The 20,610-nt window shown below is 40.3% G+C and overlaps 1 protein-coding gene across 2 annotated transcripts in view; it reads right to left on the reverse strand.

Moving 5' to 3' along the window:
* Positions 1–20,610, reverse strand: part of Man1a2 (mannosidase alpha class 1A member 2) — a 76,775-nt gene that overhangs the window by 48,421 nt on the left and 7,744 nt on the right. The window contains exons 2-5 of one of the 2 annotated variants that reach the window (XM_042692285.1): positions 17,473–17,728; positions 13,899–13,995; positions 8,318–8,436; positions 654–734 (exon numbers count right to left, since the gene is read on the reverse strand). In XM_042692285.1, coding sequence (XP_042548219.1) covers positions 654–734; positions 8,318–8,436; positions 13,899–13,995; positions 17,473–17,728 — 553 coding nt within the window. The remainder of the gene's footprint in view (positions 1–653; positions 735–8,317; positions 8,437–13,898; positions 13,996–17,472; positions 17,729–20,610) is intronic. The other variant, XM_042692286.1, reaches the window with a different exon arrangement.

A 20,610-nucleotide genomic window follows, 5' to 3' on the forward strand; every position in this document is an offset into this window, starting at 1 on the left:
AAGGCCTGATTACAACCCCAGTACTAGCACCAAAACAAAACAAACAAAGCAACTTTTCTTGCATCTAAGAAAAGACTTACAAATCATTTAGACCAACAAACCCTTGGGCATGATTCAGTGAGAATCTTGACTAGCAGGAAAGGCCCCAGACTCAATCCCCAGCAGCACAAAAGCAAAACAAATGCAGCCTATCAAAAATACGGGTGAAGCAGTTTCTCAAAAAAACAAACTAGAATAATTCCTCCAGTTTGTCTTTCCTCCACTAGCCAACCCCATTCCCAAAATGCAGCCCAGCAGAGTACAGTAGCAAAACAGTAACTTCTCACATCCATTTTCCTATTTCCAGCAGTATGGGTCTCAAGTGGGTCTCTGTGTCCTGTACCAAGAATTGCAGACAGGAGAACTTGAAATCTTCTATTACTTATTCATAGTAATACACTGCATTCAATTTCCACATGAGACATTTTGGTAATGAACGTTCTGCCTCACGAGGACCTGCACTAACGCTCCCATTCATCTCAATCTGGTCTCAGCAGTTTCGCGCGCTGTTGGGTGGTGCAGTTCAGTGCAGATCTCGCAGAAGGACGGCTTTGTCAACTACATGACACCCAGGCAAGCTGTGGGCTGCTCCATGTCACTTCCATGATACTCACCTCTTCTCCTGAGAGGTAATACGCTGCGAGCAGGCCTCCAATAAAGCGAATGTTAACCTCAAACACCGACACCTCTGAGTTCTGTGGAAACAGGTGGGAAATAGTCACAGGTGGTCATGTAATGCTTTACAGTTGCCAAATCGGTTCAGAAGCTCTTGGAATGAGCATCCTTTCTGTACCTCCACTTCCCATGCAATTATAACCTCAACTGCCATTTGCTGATGTTGCTGAATCAACTGCTCCTGTCCCTCCAGCCCCCAAGCCCAAGCCCCAGCCCCAGAAACTGATGGGCCACTTCCTGTACATTCCACAGCACTGTGAAACAAATGACCGAGGCCTGCTCTGACTGCCATTCCCACCACAAGTGCCTCCACCTCTTACATTCCAGAACATCACTCCCCTCTCGCTGACTCCAGCCTTCTGGTCTCATCCCTACAGCTCTGCTCATGAATTTTAAATATTCCTCCTGCTGCACAAATAACTTAGTAAATCTTGAAACAGTACAAGTGTAAATAATGAATTAATAACATTAAGGAAACTAGTTCCTAGGTGACAAATTATGTAGACACAATTGCATATATATCAAAAAGAAAAATGATTTAGAAATGTAAAAGATAATAATAAAGTTGTAGATTAGTGACAATATGTAAACTAGGAAAGCAGAAACTGTAAGCATAAAATCAATAGTTTGAATAACAAATTGATAAGTCTTGAAATTTCTCTGAAATGCAAATTGTTTAAAAGAACCAAAGTTATGAACCAAATTTTTTAAAAAAGTAAACTGAAAGAAGTTTGGCACATATATAGAAACATTAATAACCTAAGTATAATTCCAAAGATTTTATGTGTGTGTGTGTGTGTGTGTGTGTGTGTGTGTGTGTGTGTGTGTGTGTGTGTGTGTGTGTTTGTATGTAGGCATGGAAACAGAGTTAGAAAAGCACTTAATTCATGGTATAATTCCAGTACATGTAGAACTACAGTATAACCTAAGAATTTACAAATAAAGTATGTATAAATATGAATTATGAATTTTATTAGTAATTTCATAATTAAATTTTAACAAAAAGTTAAGAGGAAAAAGTGGATTATCCTGAAATCTTTCCAGTATTTATAGACAGAACACATCATTTGTTGACACAAATGTGTATATTTTCCTAACACGGAACTATCACAATATAATGTAATTTTTCTTGAGCATGATTCACACTTATAATTGAGCTAGAGGAAGGTAGAGATGGGAGGATTGTGGCTCAAGTGTACTCAGTCAAAAAAGTTAGACCTTAACTCAAAAACATGCTAAGTATGGTATCACACACCTATAATCCCAGCTACTCAGGATAGAGATAGGAAAATCATGGTCCAAGGCCCCAAGCAAAAGTGGAAGACTTTTATATGAAAAATAACAAAAACATAAAGGCCTCAGAGCCTAGTTCAATTGGTAGAACATTTATCTGCTTGGCAAGCTTAAGGCCCTGAGTTCAAGCCCTAGTACCACACACACACAAAAAAAAATCTAACGTTTTGATATTATGACTTATCTAAACCCATTCCTGAAAAAAACATGCTTAGCATTACTTCATATATTCCAATACACAGCATACTACAGTACTACAGGACACATAGCCGCTTTAACATGGGGGCAGAAGGCCTTCTACGGACGGAAGTATAGTAATAACTTGCCCAACAGTTTCTTTGCTTTCATCCAGGTCTTCCTCTCTACGCTCCAGTTGGATGGAGCTGAGAAATAGGAAGTCTCCACAGTTGTGCCTATATACTCTGCTCCCCACAGGACACACCACCTCAAAACTCCTGGTCCCTGGTGCTAGGAGCCAGACCCTGCGCTTGGGCAAAGGCCACAGCGACCCCCACACAGGCACATTTCCTGACGTTGCTTCAGCCTTTTTGTAAGCTGTAACACCAAGGAAAAGCAGGAGGCAGAGAATTTCTCTAGCCTGTATTGGCCAAATTGTAAAAAATTTCTTTCTTTTTTTTGGTCAGTTTTTTGGGGGGCTTGAACTTTGGGCCTGGGCGCTGTCCCTCAGCTCTTCAACGCAAAGCGAGCACTCTACCAGTTGAGCCACTAAACCACTTCCAGTTTTCTGGTGATTTTTTGGAAATAAGTCTCTCACGGACTTTCCTGCCTGGGCTGGCTTTGAACCACAGATCTCAGCCTCCTGAGTAGCTAGGATGACAGGCACCCAGCCATTTTTTTCATTTTCATGTACCCTGTTCTTTTCCTTTAAGCAGGGTAAGCATTCAGACTCAGAGCCAGGCGTTATGGCAGGGGTGAAGAGGGAATTCCAGAAGGAAACTCACTGTTCCACAGCTGCATCAAGCATGCAAATGTACCACCGTGGCCCCTGGCCACACCCCCAGGAAACGACCAATCAGCCCAATGCCTTTGGATCCCACTTCTCCCCTTGACCTCCCTCTGTGAGGCCCCACTGTTACCCCAGGACTGCCAACCTCGGGGCAAGTACTCAGCCTCTCACTTTCTTTTTGTCCAGGTGCTTCCCTTCATCTAGCTAAATGACTACTCTATTAATATTTAGGAATTTATGAAAAAATGTCACCTTATCCAAATTTTTTTCTGACCACACAGTATAAAATAGTATCCATCAACACTGTTACTTATCTGTACTATTACCTCAAATAACATTAGTCATCTGATCACTGTGATTACTTGTAAGATTCTTACTTTTTCCCTGACTAGTGTGACACACAAGACAAGTTCTAGATAGAGGAAGAGACAGAGAAACCAGGCAGAGGCATACTGAAAAGAGTAATGGCTGAGCATCCTCAAGAGCTGAGAAAACATCAATCCTCATCATGAGTCTTCTAAAGAATAATCTACACACAGACATACGGAAATAGAATTACCACATTTTCACACTGAGGAAAACAAAACATAAAAGCAAGGAGAACAAGACATTAGCTTATAAAAAGATATTGCCTTCCCACAGCAGGGCTAAAGCAAAAACACAACAGCCTCCTGCCTTTAGAAGGCTGAAGAAAACAACCAGCAACCTTTCGTGCTATTCTCAGCCACACAGCTAACATGCACAGGGCCTCCCCCGCCTTGAGCCTCTTCCTAGAAATGTCACTATAGTAAAGAGTCCTTCAATATCCCCCATGTGAGACAGCAATACTGCCTACACTATCTCAGGCACACCTCCGTATTCTCCATAGTGCGCAACCCACCCAGCAGCCTGCGTCCATGCTGTACCATGCTTCTCTCGACACTAGACGACAAACTTGAGACAAGAGATCCTCAGAACGCAGGGCACCGTGTGCTCTGAAAAGTGGCATTCAAGAAAAGTAGTGATTCATCCATTACTGAAGAGTTTGCACAGGTATTAACAAGAAGGAGCTGAGCTAAGCTAACTCATTCTAAAATCATCCCTTCCCATAGTTTCTCACACGCCTTTCCTAGGCCACACCAGGCCCATGGAATGAAGGCAGTGCATAACCAGTCGCCACCCCTTACCGTTGGATGGCACTCTTCTGGGGCACCACCACCAGATAAGGCAGCAGGAGCCCCCTAGAGTGACCTTCAGGTACCGGCAGCTGCAAGACCCCGTACCTACTACCTGGGCAGCAGCAGCCATCAGTCCCAGCCGCCACGATGAAGGCCCTGCAAACCCCCCCCCCCCCCCCCCCGTCCCCACCAGGGCCACCGCCTCCTAAACCTCGTAGGCTGTAAAAGGTCACCTCACCTGGTGTGAGACGGGGTCTTGCCTGTCACTTTGCTGGCAACAGACCTTTCCTTTGTTCTTTGTACCGGGATGTCTGCGTGGTTTTCTGGCAAAGTCTAATATAGTCTAACAGATATGTTCTTCAGAAGAGCCAAAAACAGACTGATTTTCAACTTTGTTAAGTAGATATGCTCAAAGTGTAAGAATAACCCAAAATATGAATGTAAATGGAAAATATAAAAGTCAAGAGAGTAGATGGAAAAAAGAAACATGAAACAATCCAAAATATGGAGAGAGAAATAGAACAAGATGATGAAAGAACAAGATGTCAACTAGAGAGAAAAATAAAGATGGAAGGCTCGCCTCCAAACACGTTAATAGACTAAATATTTACAATTGTAGTAATATTTTTTATAACTGAATAAAAAACAAAATACAAAGCCAGGCACCGGTGGCTCACACCTGTCATCCTAGCTACTCAGGAGGTTGAGATCTACGGGGTTCAAAGCCAGCCTGGGCAGGAAAGACCATGAGACTCCTATCTCCAATAAACCACTAGAAAACCAGAAGTGGCGCTGTAGCTCAAGTGGTAGAGTGCTCGCCTTCAGCTGAAGAGCTGAGGGACAGCGCCCAGGCCCATAGTTCAAGCCCCATGACCAACAAAAAAAATAAATTGAAAAAAAAAAAAAAAAAAAGAATTACTAAGATATCAGCAATGCCCGCTGTAGTAGCTCTGGATACTAGTTCCACAAAGCCCAAGTTAGTACATTTTAAGGATTTCCACCTCTTCCCATGTTCTCGGAGTCCCATGGGTGGTAGCTGTTTCCTCTATTTACTACTTCTGGTAATACCACATGCCTTCGTTTGGTCTTTTGGCTCCCATTACTCAATTAACAATTCTAAACATTAAATCCTACAGTTGATGGTGTAGTTCTGGTCTCTGACTGAGCCTCCATTGGTACAATGATACACAAGAGAGATTCCACTCTCTCCAAATTATATATTCTGTGAAATCCTCATCAAAATTTCAAGTTTTCTAGAATGTGAAATAACAAAGGACTGAGAACTAAGAATGTCCTCAGAGAACAAGATTCAGATGGAATCAACAAGCTTCTTTTGAAAATACTTTGTTTAAAACAGGTTAGTAGAGAAAAAGACCCAAGTAAAAGAACAAACTAAAATGAGCAATATATGACAAAAAGGCATATAGAAATAGCAGGATAGGACCAATGACAGCTGCCTGTTACACCCTGCACACATAAGCTACTCTACAAGGATTAAAGGCTATAAAGGCTAAAAGCACCTTTGATGATTAACGGTTTCAGTCTTAAGACATTGTATCTTATTTAAGACCCCTTTCCCTATACCAAGGTCACAATGAAATTCTCAGATATCCTATGAGATCTGTTCTTATATTTTACACTAATATTCATATTCCAATTGAAATTTAAACTTTATAAGGTGGGAGCAAGGATCACATTTTCTATCAATTCTTTTCCTATATGGATGCCCAGTTAAGCCACTATCATATACTGAAAAGTGACACTTGGGCATAAATGAGATGTACATAGACATTCTGCTTCTCTGCCCATACTACATCATCTTTACTATTATAGCCATATAAGTATTTACATCCTCTGGAATAAATCTTCAAATTTTTTTTTCTTTTACATTTTATTGACTATTCTTGGCTCCCTTTGCCTCCATCTAAAGTCTGAAATTATCAATTTCCACAAAAAATAAATTGCTCGATTATTTATTGGCATTGTATTAAAGATAAATTCAGAGATAAGTAACACAGAAGCATGGTATATGCTTCATTTCTCTTGGCTATGTTTTGTAGTTCTTACTGTAGAATATTAACTATATTTTGTAATTCTTTAGAAAAAAAAGAGTGAAGCAAAACTTCAAAATGTTTAAAAGAAAATATAAGAATATATCCTCCTCACTGAAGAATAGGGATTTTATATACTAGATATACAAAATACAATCTATTAGGGCTACAAAGCTGTAAAGGAGAAAAATAAATAAAAACAATGCCTGTATGTCCCAGGTTCTCTGCACAGACAGGCAAGGCAACATGAGGAAAACGCAGGTGACACTCCTGAGAACAATCGGCCCATCTCCAGCTATCTCTTCTTCCTCTTCTGGGACTGGAAAGTAGCTAAGATGCCCGCCCTGTAAAGAACCACTGTATATGATGAGGTCAACTGAAGTAGAAGACAAAGGACCCCAGGTCCTGATCATTAAGGAGTTAGGAAAAGCATCCTCAATTGCCTGCACTTGACTAAGATGACAGAGAAATTACACTTTATCTTGTTTCAGTGATTGTTCATTAGATTTTCTACCCCTCAAAACCAAACCTAAACATAAGTGAAAACATGAATTATTCTAAATAAGAAATACCAATAAATATGTCTAGCACTACATTGCTCAGGTAACACAGAATAACACACAGTTTGGTCTTCATAGCACAAGGAAAATCATCAGTAAAGACGTAAGGATGGACTTCAATAACAGTTTGAAAGATGACTCACTATAGAAAGAAAAGCACAGAGAGGAATAGAGAATGATGCCCTAGAGAGGAAGGAGGAAGCAAAGCACCATGGGAGACAGGAATCTGAATCCTAATAGCTGTTCAGCCTTTACTCTGTACCAGAGTACCTCAAGTAACCTCACAATAGTACGGTGGGACAGCAACCTTCTCAAATCACAGGGTAGAATGTACCCTGTAGGCTCCACAGCTAAGCCACACCCCTATACCAAGGTGTAGGAAGGGAAGGCTAGGCAGAGGCCTCTCTCTATGAAGGCTCACCATCGCTGTGACAAACCATTAGACCTCTTTTGAAAAGGTTTATTGTTTATGTTTGTTTTTCACAAAGCACTTTATAGGTCCATATTATGTCTTGTCCACTGCTTTTCCTCCCCCAACTACTGCGGAAGCACATTTAAGACAATGCCTAGGGGCTGGGAAGGTGGCTCAGTGGTAGAGCGCTTGCCTTGCATGCATGAGGCCCTGGGTTCAATTCCTTAGCACCACATAAGCAAAAAGAAAAAAAGCCGGAAGTGGCCCTGTGGCTCAAGTGGTAGAGTGCTAGCCTTGAGCTGAAGAGCTGAGGGACAGTGCCCAGACCCAGAGTTCAGGCCCACGACCGGACCAAAAAAAAAAAAAAAAAAAAAGACAATGCCTACATGATAAGGGCCAGAAATATAAGAGGAAAATGGCAAGAAAAGCAGGTAAAAACTACATGATAAGTGACAATCCCAAAATAAGAAAGAATTTTTTGCAACAGTTAATACCTATGTTTAAACTACTGTGATGTGTATCTTAGGCAATAACTAAACAGTAACTAAAGTATCATCCTAGGTAGTCAATGAACCCACACTTCTGCAGCTGGGCAGCCCAGTTATGTGCCAGCTCATCCAGTGCCCACTGAGGAGCCATTCTCTGGCTCACACATTTCTCACTGTGTCTTCAATGGTTCAAGGGTCACAGCAGTGCTCTGGGAGCTATTTTATAAGGGCACTAATCATATTAATCAGGACAGGGCTCTCCCAGTCACCTCACGAAAACCATACTTCCTAATATCATCATGTTGGTGATTAAGACTCCATTCATTCAGTTGGGGAGGAGACAAACGTTCAGATTATAGCATTAAGACAATATGTCTTCTTCTTCTTCTTTTTTTTTTTTGCTGGTACTGGGTCTTGAACTCAGAGCATAGTCGCTGTCCCTTGGCTTTTTCACTCAAGGCTAGAGCTTTACTTGAGCCACACCTCTACTTCCAGCTTTTTGCAAGTTAACTGATGATATGGGTCTCTCAGATGTTCCTGTCTAGGCTAGCTTTGAACCATGAATCACAGATCTCAGCCTCCTGAGTAGCTATGATTACAGGCAAAAGTCAACATGCCCAGCAGTGTCTTTTTTAATAGGTAATATAAGAGATTAATAACTGATGGTATACACACCACACTGAAATCAAGGTTGTCTTCAATCCATCTTTGTCCATCTACGAATTCATCATGAAGTCCCATGATATAAAGGGTATCCAATGCATCTACTATGGTAGCACCCATCTGCGAACTTCCTATATTAGGGGAAAAAATAGCTGTCATTAAAAACATCCCCTTCATATAAGGAACATTTTATTTATACATATACATATGTTTATATGTAATATAAAGAATGTAAGGACCGAAAAAGAGAATGCCGAATAGTGCTCACTTTTTCCTTAGAACATACGGAGTTTAATATAATTTGTGAAAGATGGCACACTGATAACTAATAGAAAATTCAAACATGTAATTCTCCTCAACTTTCTGCATGGTCAGAATAGAAAACACTTTTTTACTTACCTGAACTCAACTGAATTTAATTGAACTTGAAGCTGTGAGTGCAATCCCCAGTACATCAGGGAAAAAAGACCATAAGTAAATTATACTAAAAAAAGAAACCATAAAATATGAGTAGAGAAAATCAAAGTAACAAAATCTACCTACTTGATCTTTAAAGAAATATTCCAGAGAAAAACGGAAGTGGGAGAGACAGAGGTGTTAACGAAGCCAGTCTGATACCAAAATAAGATACTTCAATACAGAAAACACAACAAGGGAAACAGGACAATCTTACTTTCTTCTGTTTGTTCTTCTTCCATTCTCCTTTCTATTTGGTAAAAAAGTTTGCTTCTGAGGACTTAAGCTAACACATCCATTTTTTCCATGGTTGTCCTTAATTTATATGCCGTTTTCTCATTCATATATTCCTAATAATTTCTTCAGCCCATCAGGAAGGCTATTTTCCCACTCACAAGGCAAGCACTCCAAGCCACCCTGATGAACTCCTTGGCTTTCTCCCTTCCGGTTCCCTGCATAGTGGTATTGTCTAGAACATTAGTTCTAAAATATTACACACATAGCTAGGTACTGGTGGACCACACCTGTCATCCCAGCTACTCCGGAGACTGAGATCTGAGGATTGCAATTGGAAGCCAGTCCAGGCAAGAACATCCTTGAGACTCTTATCTCCAATTAATCACAAAAAAAACCAGAAGTGGAGCTGTGGCTCAAGTGGTAAAGCACTAGTCTTGAGCACAAAATCTCAGGGAGAGTGCCTACGCCCTGTTTAAGCCTCAAGACTGGCACCCACATGCATGCGCGCGCGCACACACACACAGACAAACCCACATTCTGAAATAACACACACACACGAACACACACAATATACACACATAAGAGAATATATATCTCTACTATATGGTGGTTATTGTCTTGATATCCTCTCATTAAGCTAAAGAAACTTCTTTCTAATCTACTGTGCTGAGAGGTTTTAGTATTGCTGGACACTGAACGTCATTAAATATTTTTCTGGTACCTACTTTATTCTCTTTTTCCCTTAATATCTTCAATCAGACTGACCAATATCCAGCTATGCATGCCAAAGGCACCTGGCCATGCTTATTTATTCTTTTACATATTAATTCATTAAATTTACTAAGATTTGCCTGTGTCTAAGTTCATACATGATATCTGTCTATAAGTTTCTTTGTCCTGTACTATCTTGGTCTGGTTTTGGTTTGAGGGCTTTAATGATCCTGTCAAGAAGACATAATAATTCATAGGGCAAAGAGATCTACAAAGCACATAAAAACAAAAGCTAATAGCATTGAAAACAGAAAAGACAAATCCAAATGAGCTCACCTACTAATTATACAAAGCATTTAAGGAAAAATAAAACTAATCCTAAACGTCCCCTTTCTAGAAGGACAAGAGCAGAGAATACTTTCCAATTCATTTTTATGAGTCTAGTACTACAAAGATATCAAAATAATATAAATACAATACCTACTAACAAAATATTAGTAAAGCAAACTCCAGTAAAGTAGAAATAATGAACAGAATTTACATACACGTATGTCTGTACTCTATGTGGGAAATAAAATCCTACATGAAGTGTCTAATACTCCATTCCAAATCAAAATTCCTTCCTTTTGATGCAAAAAAGACCTGTTTCTAACAAATCTTACAAATTTTCTAGAATATATAGGTAAGAAGAACTCATGCTGGCCAGGCCTGAGGGGGCATGTCTTGCAGTAATACCAGCCAGCACTTAAGGGTCAGGGGCAGGAAGATGGACAGGTCAAGGCCAGTCTGGGCTATATAGTAGCACCCTGTCTTCGAAAACACAAAATATAAATTTGCTAAACAGTAGCAAGACCAGTATCTATTTGGCACATACATATTATTTTTTTTGTCGGTTGTGGGGCTTGAACTCTGGGCCTGGGCGCTGTCCCTGCGCTCTCCAGTCAAGGCTAGCGCTGTACCTCTTGAGCCACAGCACCACTTCCAAAGAAGTTTTTTTTGTTTTGTTTTTGTATCAGTTGTGGGGCCTGAACTCTGGGTCTGGGTGCTATCCCTCAGTTCTTCAGCTCAAGGCTAGTGCTCTACCATTTGAGCCACAGAACAACTTCCAACATCCACTTCTTGTTTTCAATAGGTGCTTGCATTCAAATGCTTTAAAAAATAAGTTTATCACTTAGCTTAATATAAAGGGATAATTACTCGAGAAGACCTCATTTTAATTAACCACTATTTCTTGCAGTACATTAATGTCTCATTTTTGTAGTATCCACAAAGCAATAGGAACTTTATAATCTGCAACCTCTGCAGAGGAAATACGCATTTATCTCATTAAATGATAACTGGGAGGTCCTTGGTAATCACTGATTTGTCAAAAAGAAATTTTCTTCTTCTACCACAGTATTTCTCCAGCCTAGGAGAAATTATTCTTTTTTTTTTTTGTCGGTCATAGGGCTTGAACTCTGGGCCTGGGCGCTGTCCCTCAGCTCAAGGCGAGTGCTCTACCACTTGAGCTACAGGGCCACTTCCAGTTTTCTGGTGGTTTATTGGAGATAGAAGTCTCACGGTCTCTCCTGCCCGGGCTGGCTTTGAACCACGATCCTCAGATCTCAGCCTCCTGAGTAGCTAGGATTACAGGCGTGAGCCATCAGCACCCGGCGGAGAAATTATTCTTTAAGGCCTATTATTTGTTCACAAAACACAAGTAACAACAAGCAAACTTTAAGAGAAGTCAGCAAAAATTCTTCTATAATATCACAGTAACAGTGATGGTATACTGTAATTACTAATAATGAAAGTTGTAGCCCAGCGCTGGTGACTCATGCTTGTCATCCTAGCTACTCAGGAGTCTGAGATCTGAGGATCACGGTTCAAAGCCAGCCCGGGCAGGAAAGTCCATGAGACTTGTATCTTCAATAAACCACGGAAGTGGCGCCGTGACACAAGTGGTAGAGCACTAGCCTTGAGCTGAAGAGCTGAGGGACAGTGCCCAGGCCCAGAGTTCAGGCCTAACAACCAACAACAAAAAAGAAGGGAAGGAAGGAAGGAAGGAAAGGAGGGAGGGAGGGAGGGAGGGAAGGAAGGAAGAGAGGGAGGGAGGGAGGGAGGGAGGGAGGGAGGGAGGGAGGGAGAGAGGGAGGGAGGGAGGGAGGGAGGGAGGGAGGGAGGGAGGAAGGAAGGAAGGAAGGAAGGAAGGAAGGAAGGAAGGAAGGAAGGAAGGAAGGAAGGAAGGAAGGAAAGAAGGAAGGAAGGAAGGAAGGAAGGAAAAGAAAGCTGTGCCACCCATGATAAATATATGTGCCTTCCCCCACTGAAACATTCCTATCTCTGCCTACCATTCCCTTAAAGGTTATCTACCAATAAGCATGGAAAATGGGGGAAGCACAAGACCAACTTGGCAAGTCTCCAGACTTAACCGTGTATTTAATAAGATGTGCTCAGTGAAACTGGGAAGTTTTAACAAGTGGACTGAGGACTAAAGAGGGAATAAGAGCAAACTCAGAATGAACACAGCTCCTGCTCAAACTCCACTCAAACACATACTTCATTTTTCCTTCATTTTAGAAGGAAATTTTTTAATTTTTCCTTAGTAGCCAGGAATGTACAACATATCCGACCTAATTTACCAACCAAATCACCTTTTTCTTTCTCAAATGTACAAAGCATTAGGAGAATTTCCCGTTCTTTCCTTCCTCCTCCATAATGTATCATAAATGGCATTATCTTGGAGAAAATGCTAAAACAGTACCTGCTTTTTCTGATAGAAACAAAAAGAAGAAAAAGAAAGCTTCAAAATACTCAAGTAAATTACTAAATCATCTATACGTAAGTAGAAAAGTCTACATAGAGAAGAAGATTGGATCAAAAAACAAAATCTACCAATTATCTCCATATACAATGAGCTCAAGAAATCAACCCCAACGCAAAGCTAATAAACCAATTGGTAATTGGCAAAGGCGCTAAGGAGAGACTTCTCAGAAGAGATAAGAATGTCAAAGAAACACGTGAGGAAATGCTCATCATCCCTGGCCATAAAGGAAATACAAATCAAAACAATTCTTGAGATTCCATCTCACCCCAGTAAGATTGGCCAACATCATGAATTCCAACAACAAATGTTGGTGGGAATATGGAGGAAAGGAAGCCTATTGCACTGCTGGTGGGAATGTAAACTAGTACTACTCTAGACAGCAGTCTGGAGTTCCATCAAAAACTAAACATAGACCTTCCCTATGACCCAGCCATACAACTGCTGGGCATCCACCCTCAGCATCACGAGCCAGGACTCTGTGAAGACACTTGCACATCCATGCTCACTGCTGCATTATTCGCAATAGCCAAGTTGTGGAAATGGCCCAGAGGCCCAACAATAGATGAGTATATCCAAAAATGTGGTACATGCACACAATAGAATTTTACACGCCATTAGAAAGAATAGTATTATGTCATTTGCAGAGAAGTGGATGGACCTGGAACAAATCATGTTAAATGAGGTAAGCCAAGCTCAGAAGACCAATGGCACCTTTTTCACTCCTATTTGGAAGCTAGATCGAAAATACACCAGGACATGATAAGTTATACAGGACTCTAGGCAGTCACACAGAGTGAGACCAAAGGAGGATGTTCTTAGGAGAGGAGCACAAAGATGCAATGCCTACGTGCATCTCATATAAAATAGTATTTATCAAAATGAACTCCAGGAAATGGAAACAAGAGGCTTTATTCTTTGCTACTGCTTTTCTTTTTATCTGGTCTATTTATCTGTCTTTGGGTGGGGGAGGGGCCACAGAAATGGAGGGATAAAGGGTGAACAAATGCAGCAGCGGAACCCACTAGACACTATGTTGAAAATTAACTCTAAAACTTGGGGGTGGGAGGGAGAACGGGGCGGGCGGCGACACTGAAGGAAAAAACTGAAGGAAAGGTTACAGTATCAAAAAAGAAATGAACTCTTTACCTGACCTATTCAATTGTAACCCTGCTTTACCTCACCTTCAAATAAATATTAAAAATTTAAAAAAGAAAAATCTACTAAATGCAACCCAAAGCAACTAGAAATCTTAATACACTTACACAAAAACATAATGCATTAAAATTACAGTGCCACAGATGTAACAAAGCACTTTAAAAAGGTCTTGTTTTAAAAGATGGGAGTCAGAAAAACAGAATCTGTAATCAGACAATGAAAACTTACCAAATATGTTAGTGGAATGACCCTTCCGTGCAATAGGTCGAAGCTCATTGTGTCCCCATCCATATGTCCTGTAATTATCCCAGGCATGTTTCATCATCTGCCAAGAGAAAAACCACAGTCCATCATTTAAATGATCCAGCCTATATTTTTATGTTTCATGTAATTTAGGGTTTAGTTACTATATCCTTCCCCATTCTTCTAGGTCTCTTATATTAGCATATTGTTCAATTAACACTTACATCAGTGTGAAAATCTCAGTCCACACAACAGGAACAAATTAAGTGTAATTGGCAAGTTATTTCCAGGGGTGGGGAAACAAGTTATTGATTTGGTATTCATTTAAAAACTGTCAATCCTGTTGGGAACAGCCCCACTTCCCTCACTAGCAGTGCTGACAGAGCTGCCAATCAAGGGGCTTGCTTCTACTACCAATTAATTCAGTCTACTTAAACATCCTTTACCCTTCAACTGCAGATCAGTGGAGGCACAAAAGCAGAGCATTTGTTACTGAATGGTTCTGGCTGTATCCCAATTAAACTTATTTTTATTTTGGTGCTGGGATTTGAACTCAGAGCCTTACACTCCCTCAGCTTGTATGCTCAGTGGATGCTCAATCACTTGAGCCACATCCTCAGCCAAACTTTAAAGAAAAAAAAGTAGCTAGAAGCATTTGGCCCACAAATGGTCATCAATCACTACCTTAGACAAAGGGACTGGGAACATATGATTCAAGTAAAGACAACGAAATCCTTTCAGTCATGAATATGGACAATGGGATAAAAAGGGGGACTCCCATTCTGTGTTCTCAAGATTTACGTAATATGTAAGGAATATAGTACACAAAAGTTGATAATAGCTAATTCTTTCCTAACATGGAAAAACTTAACAGAAGGAAAGAGACAGACAAATATATACTACTGACAATTACATCTACAAATTCAGATTCAGTCAAGCCTGAAGCCCTAGTGTAGAGCCATTAAGCTAATGTATACTTCAGTATCAGCTATTTTGAACTGGGTTTCTTATAACCCAAGGAGTTCTGAAAGATACAGCAGGGGAGTGTTTAATTATATATCAGCTGAATATTATATAATAGCAGACTGTGGTGTAACAAAATCAACTCATTTTACAGCATACTATTCATTAAAACATTTCCCTATTTTTTTTTCAGCCAGCATTACTCAGATACCAAAACCAGGCCAAAAAATAAAAATAAAAAATACAAGAAAACTCTAAGCCAATACATTCCAAGAACACAAACTTCCTTAAAAAAAAAAAATGGAAAGACCAGGTACAGTTCAACCTGGAATATAAAACTAGTTCAACATTTACAAATCCATCAATATAACTCATCAGATTAACATGATAAAAGGAGAAAATTAAATAATTAGACAAAATCAAATAATTAGACAAACGTAGTTGTTCTGAAAAATGTTCAACAACAACTCATGATAAAAATACCCTTAAAAAATCCCTAGTAAGCTACAACTATAAGGAACAGCCTCAACCTAAATAGTAAAAGTAAAATATCCTTAATAAATTACAACTATAAGGAAGAGCCTCAACCTGAATAGTAAAAGACTAAATGCTTATTAACCTCTACAGTTAAGAACAATCAAACAAGCCGGGCACTGGTGGCTAACGCCTGTAATCCTAGCTACTCAGGAGGCTGAGATCTGAGGATCGTGGTTCAAAGCCAGCCTGGGCAGGAAAGACCGTGAGACTCCTATCTCCAATAAACCACCAGAAAACCGGAAGTGGCGCTGTAGCTCAAGTGGTAGAGCGCTCGCCTTGAGCTGAAGAGCTGAGGGACAGCGACCAGGCCCAGAGTTCAAGCCCCACGACCGACAAAAAAAAAAAAAGAACAATCAAGCCCAGTGCCCGTAGCTCACACCTTCAATCCTAGCTACAGAGATCTGAGGATCACAGTTCAAAGCCAGCCCAAGCAGAGAAGACTCTGTGAGACTCTTATCTCCAATTAACCACTCTGGAACTGGAGCTGTGGCTGTGGCTCAAAGTGATAGAGTGCTAGCCTTCAGCAAAAGAACTCAGAGACAGTGCCCAGACCCTGAGTTCAAGCCCCACAACCACCAAAAAAGAAAAAGAAAATGACAATCAAGTACACCACTCTCACCATTTTATTTAAATACTATACTGGAAGGCCAGTGTACGAAGAAAAAGAAATCAGAAAATGTACCTCTATTCACAGAGGACCAGACTGAATAAAAAAAAACCTTATTTGACCTACAAAAAAACTACTAGAAATAGTCAATGACTTTAGTAAAGGGACAGGCTACCAGCTCAACAAACTTAAACCAAATGCTGTGACTTACTTTCAGTGTACCACTGAGCCTGAGGGTTGCCTGGGGCCCCCTGAAACAGACACGGTTATCTATCAGAATAGTATGTAGAGAAGGAAGCATTCCAAAAAATGAGTATGGAATATAAAACAGCTAGTCAGGTATCGAGAAAAAAAAAATCCATCAATGTGTCCCAAACCCGGCCCAAAGGAAGTGTATTAATCAGTCTGTGCATAGAGCATAGTTCTATTTTGAATCCACCAACACCAAGAATTTATAATAATTCATAAGACCAGGCTTAAAACATCTGCTAAGCCTTCTATACCCAGCAACAGAATATAAACAAGGGTGTTTGACTAGTTGAATTAAATGTAGTATCTTATAATAAACAAGCCTTTTAAAATATTGTTCCTGTTGTTACACTCTTAACAAAATCTTTCTTTATAAAAGGTACAACTACAAACTCTACCCAGAATTATCAGGAGTTCTAATTAAGAAAGTTTAACTCCGTCACTAAACTTTCTTCCCATTTTTGCTTTAGTTATTTTTGCCTAGGGCTGATTTCAGACCTCAAATCCTCCAACATCTGCCTCAAAAGCAGCTGGGATTACAGCTTTTGCCATCACTCTCGGCAATGTTCTCTTTGGAACATGTTTATGAGAAGATCTACTTATTATCTAGCAGAGTCCCTTGTAACCAAATATTTAAATTGCTTATTCAATGATAAATTATAAATGAACTCTGCATTATTTATAAAATAAAATCTGCACTGCAAAAACTCTCTAGCAGTATGAGCGATTCAAGCATCAAAACAACCTTACATCTAGATTTTAATTGGCTAATAATTGCATAATGATCAATATTAAGAAAAAGACATTGCTCTAGCCTTTCCTGCCAACCTGAAACCAGAACTGCAAGTGTAACCCAACAACAAATAAGATGAAAGATGACAGCATAGCTAGAAGCAGTGACTCATGCTTACAACTCTAACTATTCAGGAAGCCAAGACCCAGAGGAGCACAATTTAAAGCCAGTCCAAGCAGCAAAGCCCTGAGATTCCACCTCCAAAATAACCAATTAAAAAACAGGCATCGCTCAAATGGTAAAGTGCCAGCCAAGCAAGCAAAGACAAGTAAGACTGAGTTGGAAGCTTGGTACCAGCCAAAAAACTAAAACTGAAAATATATATGCAGTACAAAGATATATAAATATATAATTTACATAAAGTCTAACACACATCTGTAACACCACCATATCACAAATCTGTTCATTACCTCTTTGATTTTTTCCCTTTTCTTTCTTATGTCAGTATCTTCTGGGTCTCCCCCATTGATTCCCACAAGGTTTGGAACAGGAACTGGTGGCAGTGGCTTATTTTCTTTTGTCTTCAGTTCCTGGAGTATCTTACTTTTCTCTGTCTGAATTTCTGCACGGATTTCCTCCCTTGACTTTCTTAATTTTTCTTTTGCTTCTTCCAGAGCCTTCTCATGATCAGCTCGAATTTTATTTCTCAGACGCTCTTCCTCTTCCCTATTAGAAATGAAGGGGGGGAGGGGAAAGATGGGTAGAAGCAGGCCTTCTTAAGGACATCAACCTTCAAACTTCCTTTAAACTCAGACTCCTTCCAACTAGCCCTGGCAGTTGTTTCCTAATTTGGCGATAAAAAGGTTATTACTAGCCAGGTGCCAGTGGCTCATTTCTACAATCCTAGCTATTCAGGAGACTGAGATCTGAAGATTGCTGATTAAAGCAAGCCAGGGTAGGAAATTCCATGAGACTCTTATCTCCAAAAAACTACCAAAAAATGCCAGAAATGGAACAAGTGGTAGAGTGTTAGCCTTGAGCAAAAGAAGCTCAAGAACAGCACCTAGGCCCAGAGTTCAAATCCCAGGACTGGTATCAAAACAAAAGAACAACAACAACAAAGGTAATTACTAGCAGTGTGAGCAACTCAGACTTGCCCCAAAAATGGGGTAAGTTAACCTGGGGTGAGAAAGAAAATGAAACCTCAATGTTGATGGTACAGAGAGAGAAAAACCTAGAAACAAAGCGTAATTTCAGGACTAAATGAGAATAGAGAAAATGTCAATCAATAACTTATAAGTAAATTCAGAAGACTGAAGAGACCAGTGAAACACTAGAGAGAAGAAAAAGTATAATAGAGAATTAAGAGAGGTAAATGCCACAGAAGCAAAACAAGGAAAAACAAAAAGAAACCTAGAGCCAAAGAAAGAAGAAACAATTTTTCATTTATAGAGTATGGGACATGCTGTTAAAATCCGTAAACAACCCAGATTTCACAGTGCAATGGCTCCCAGCTGAGACGGGCATGACTACTACTTAAACTTCCAGGGCCCTTGCCAATCAAGGCTCCAGTTTAGTAGATCCAGATAAAACTGATTATTCGGTGCTGGGTGAGCAGAGGAACCTTTAACCTCAATGCCTGAGACCACAGTGGTCTTGTAGTTCAGCTTACTGGATTTTGAAATCTGCATAGCTGTTACTGGTGGCATGTCTCTAATCCAAAAATCAATTCATCGAAGGGCTCAGAATTAAGAAGGACAAGCCCAAGAACAAGGCAGAAGAAACAGCCAGAAGAACCGCCTCTCAGGATGCCCTTATGAAACAGCAAGCTTTTCCAACAGAAATATACAAAAGAACCAAGAAAACAGAAAACTCCAAGCAACTTAGGAATACATGAAAAATGCCACACACACACACACACACACACACACACACACACACACACACACACACACACACACACACACACACACACACAAACACCAAGTACGTTAAATCCCTACTTAGGAAAAAAATTCAGTTACTTGAATTGAAAATAAAGGAGGGAAAATGAGGAAGGTGTTATTCTGATCAAGAGGCATTATACCTATAGTGACATGTTAAATGAAACCCTTTTGTACAACTACTTGACAGAAACTATGAAAGGAAGGGAGGGAGGGAAAGAAGGGAGGGAGGGAAAAGAATGGAGGGGAAGAGACAATATAAATTACACTGAAACTTAGAAGTTCTGAAAACTAAAAACAGGAAGTATAAAAATAACCTACCTATATTAAGAGAAATGTGGAACCCATTTAACTAACATAAATTTCCGCAAGTTCATACAAAAGTATCAGTATACACACACCTGTACTCCAAACTATTGAAGAGGCTGAGACAGGAGAATCACTTGACAACCTGAAGCCCAGGAATTTGAGAATAGCCTGGGCAGTAATTTAACAAGTCTCCAGAAACTAGTCTCAAACAAAAATACAAGGGGGGGAGGGGGGAGGGGGAGGAGGAGGGAGGAGGAAGGAGGAAGGAGGAGGAAGGAGGAGGAGGAGGAGGAGGAGGAAGAAAATGATGACCACGACCACCACAACCACTACCACCACCACCACCACCACCACGACCGGAGGAGGAGGAGGAGAAAGCAATTCACTTTTGTATGTGTGAGTAAAACCACAAACAACCCGAAATGTGTTTTTTTAAAAAAAGACATTTAACTTGCTGGGCATTGGGGGCACATGACTAGCTATTCAGGAGGTTAAGATCTGAGGTTCATGGTTCAAAATCTGCCCAAGGAGGAAAGTCTCATTCTCGTTTCCACTTAAGCACCAAGAAGCCAGAAGTGGAACAATGGCTCAAGTGGTAGAACACCAGCTTTGCGCAAAAAGTCAAGTCAGAGCACAAATGAATTCAGCCTTAGTACTGCCACCAAAAAAAAAAAAGCAAAGAAAAGAAAAGAAAGGTTAGGACTGGGAATGGTAGGATGCTTGCCTAGCATGCACAAAGCCCTGGGTTCAATTCCTCAATACCACATAAACAGAAAAAGCCAGAAGTGGCGCTGTGGCTAAAGTGGTAGAATGCTAGCCTTGAGCACAGAGAGGCTCAGGAACAGCGCCCAAGCCCTGAGGTGCAAGCCCCAGAACCCACCAAAAAAAAAGGAAAAGAAAAAGGTCAGATAAGTTCAAATTAAAACTGTCATCATATTCAAATCTAACAATCATAAAAGCACCTTCCCTAGTTTATAAGGGGCAATGGAGCACAAACTGATATAAAACAGAATTATACCAGATCTCAATGTAGCACAATGTTGAGCGCATTTTTTCCCCACATGCTCCCTAGCATGCTCCCTGGCTCCTGATCAAAAAAAGCATCAGAAGATTTGTCCCTTATTTCCAATCCATATACCTAAATATACAAGACAGTGATAAAGCCATACTAAGAAAAACAAAATGGGAAAACTCAAATCGATTACTTGAACTCTCAAAAAATGCCAATGATCTATAGGCATCACATAGGTGAAAGGTAGCGCTAAGACCCACAGGATCTGGCTTAAGATATACTTTGGCAAAACAATGGCATTAAGATTTGAATTTCAGTAGTCCCCAGGGTCAAAATTCATCTAC

This window comes from Dipodomys spectabilis, unplaced genomic scaffold (assembly GCF_019054845.1).
Source record: "Dipodomys spectabilis isolate Male_0828 unplaced genomic scaffold, ASM1905484v1 ptg000148l, whole genome shotgun sequence".
NCBI classification, from domain to species: domain Eukaryota; kingdom Metazoa; phylum Chordata; class Mammalia; order Rodentia; family Heteromyidae; genus Dipodomys; species Dipodomys spectabilis.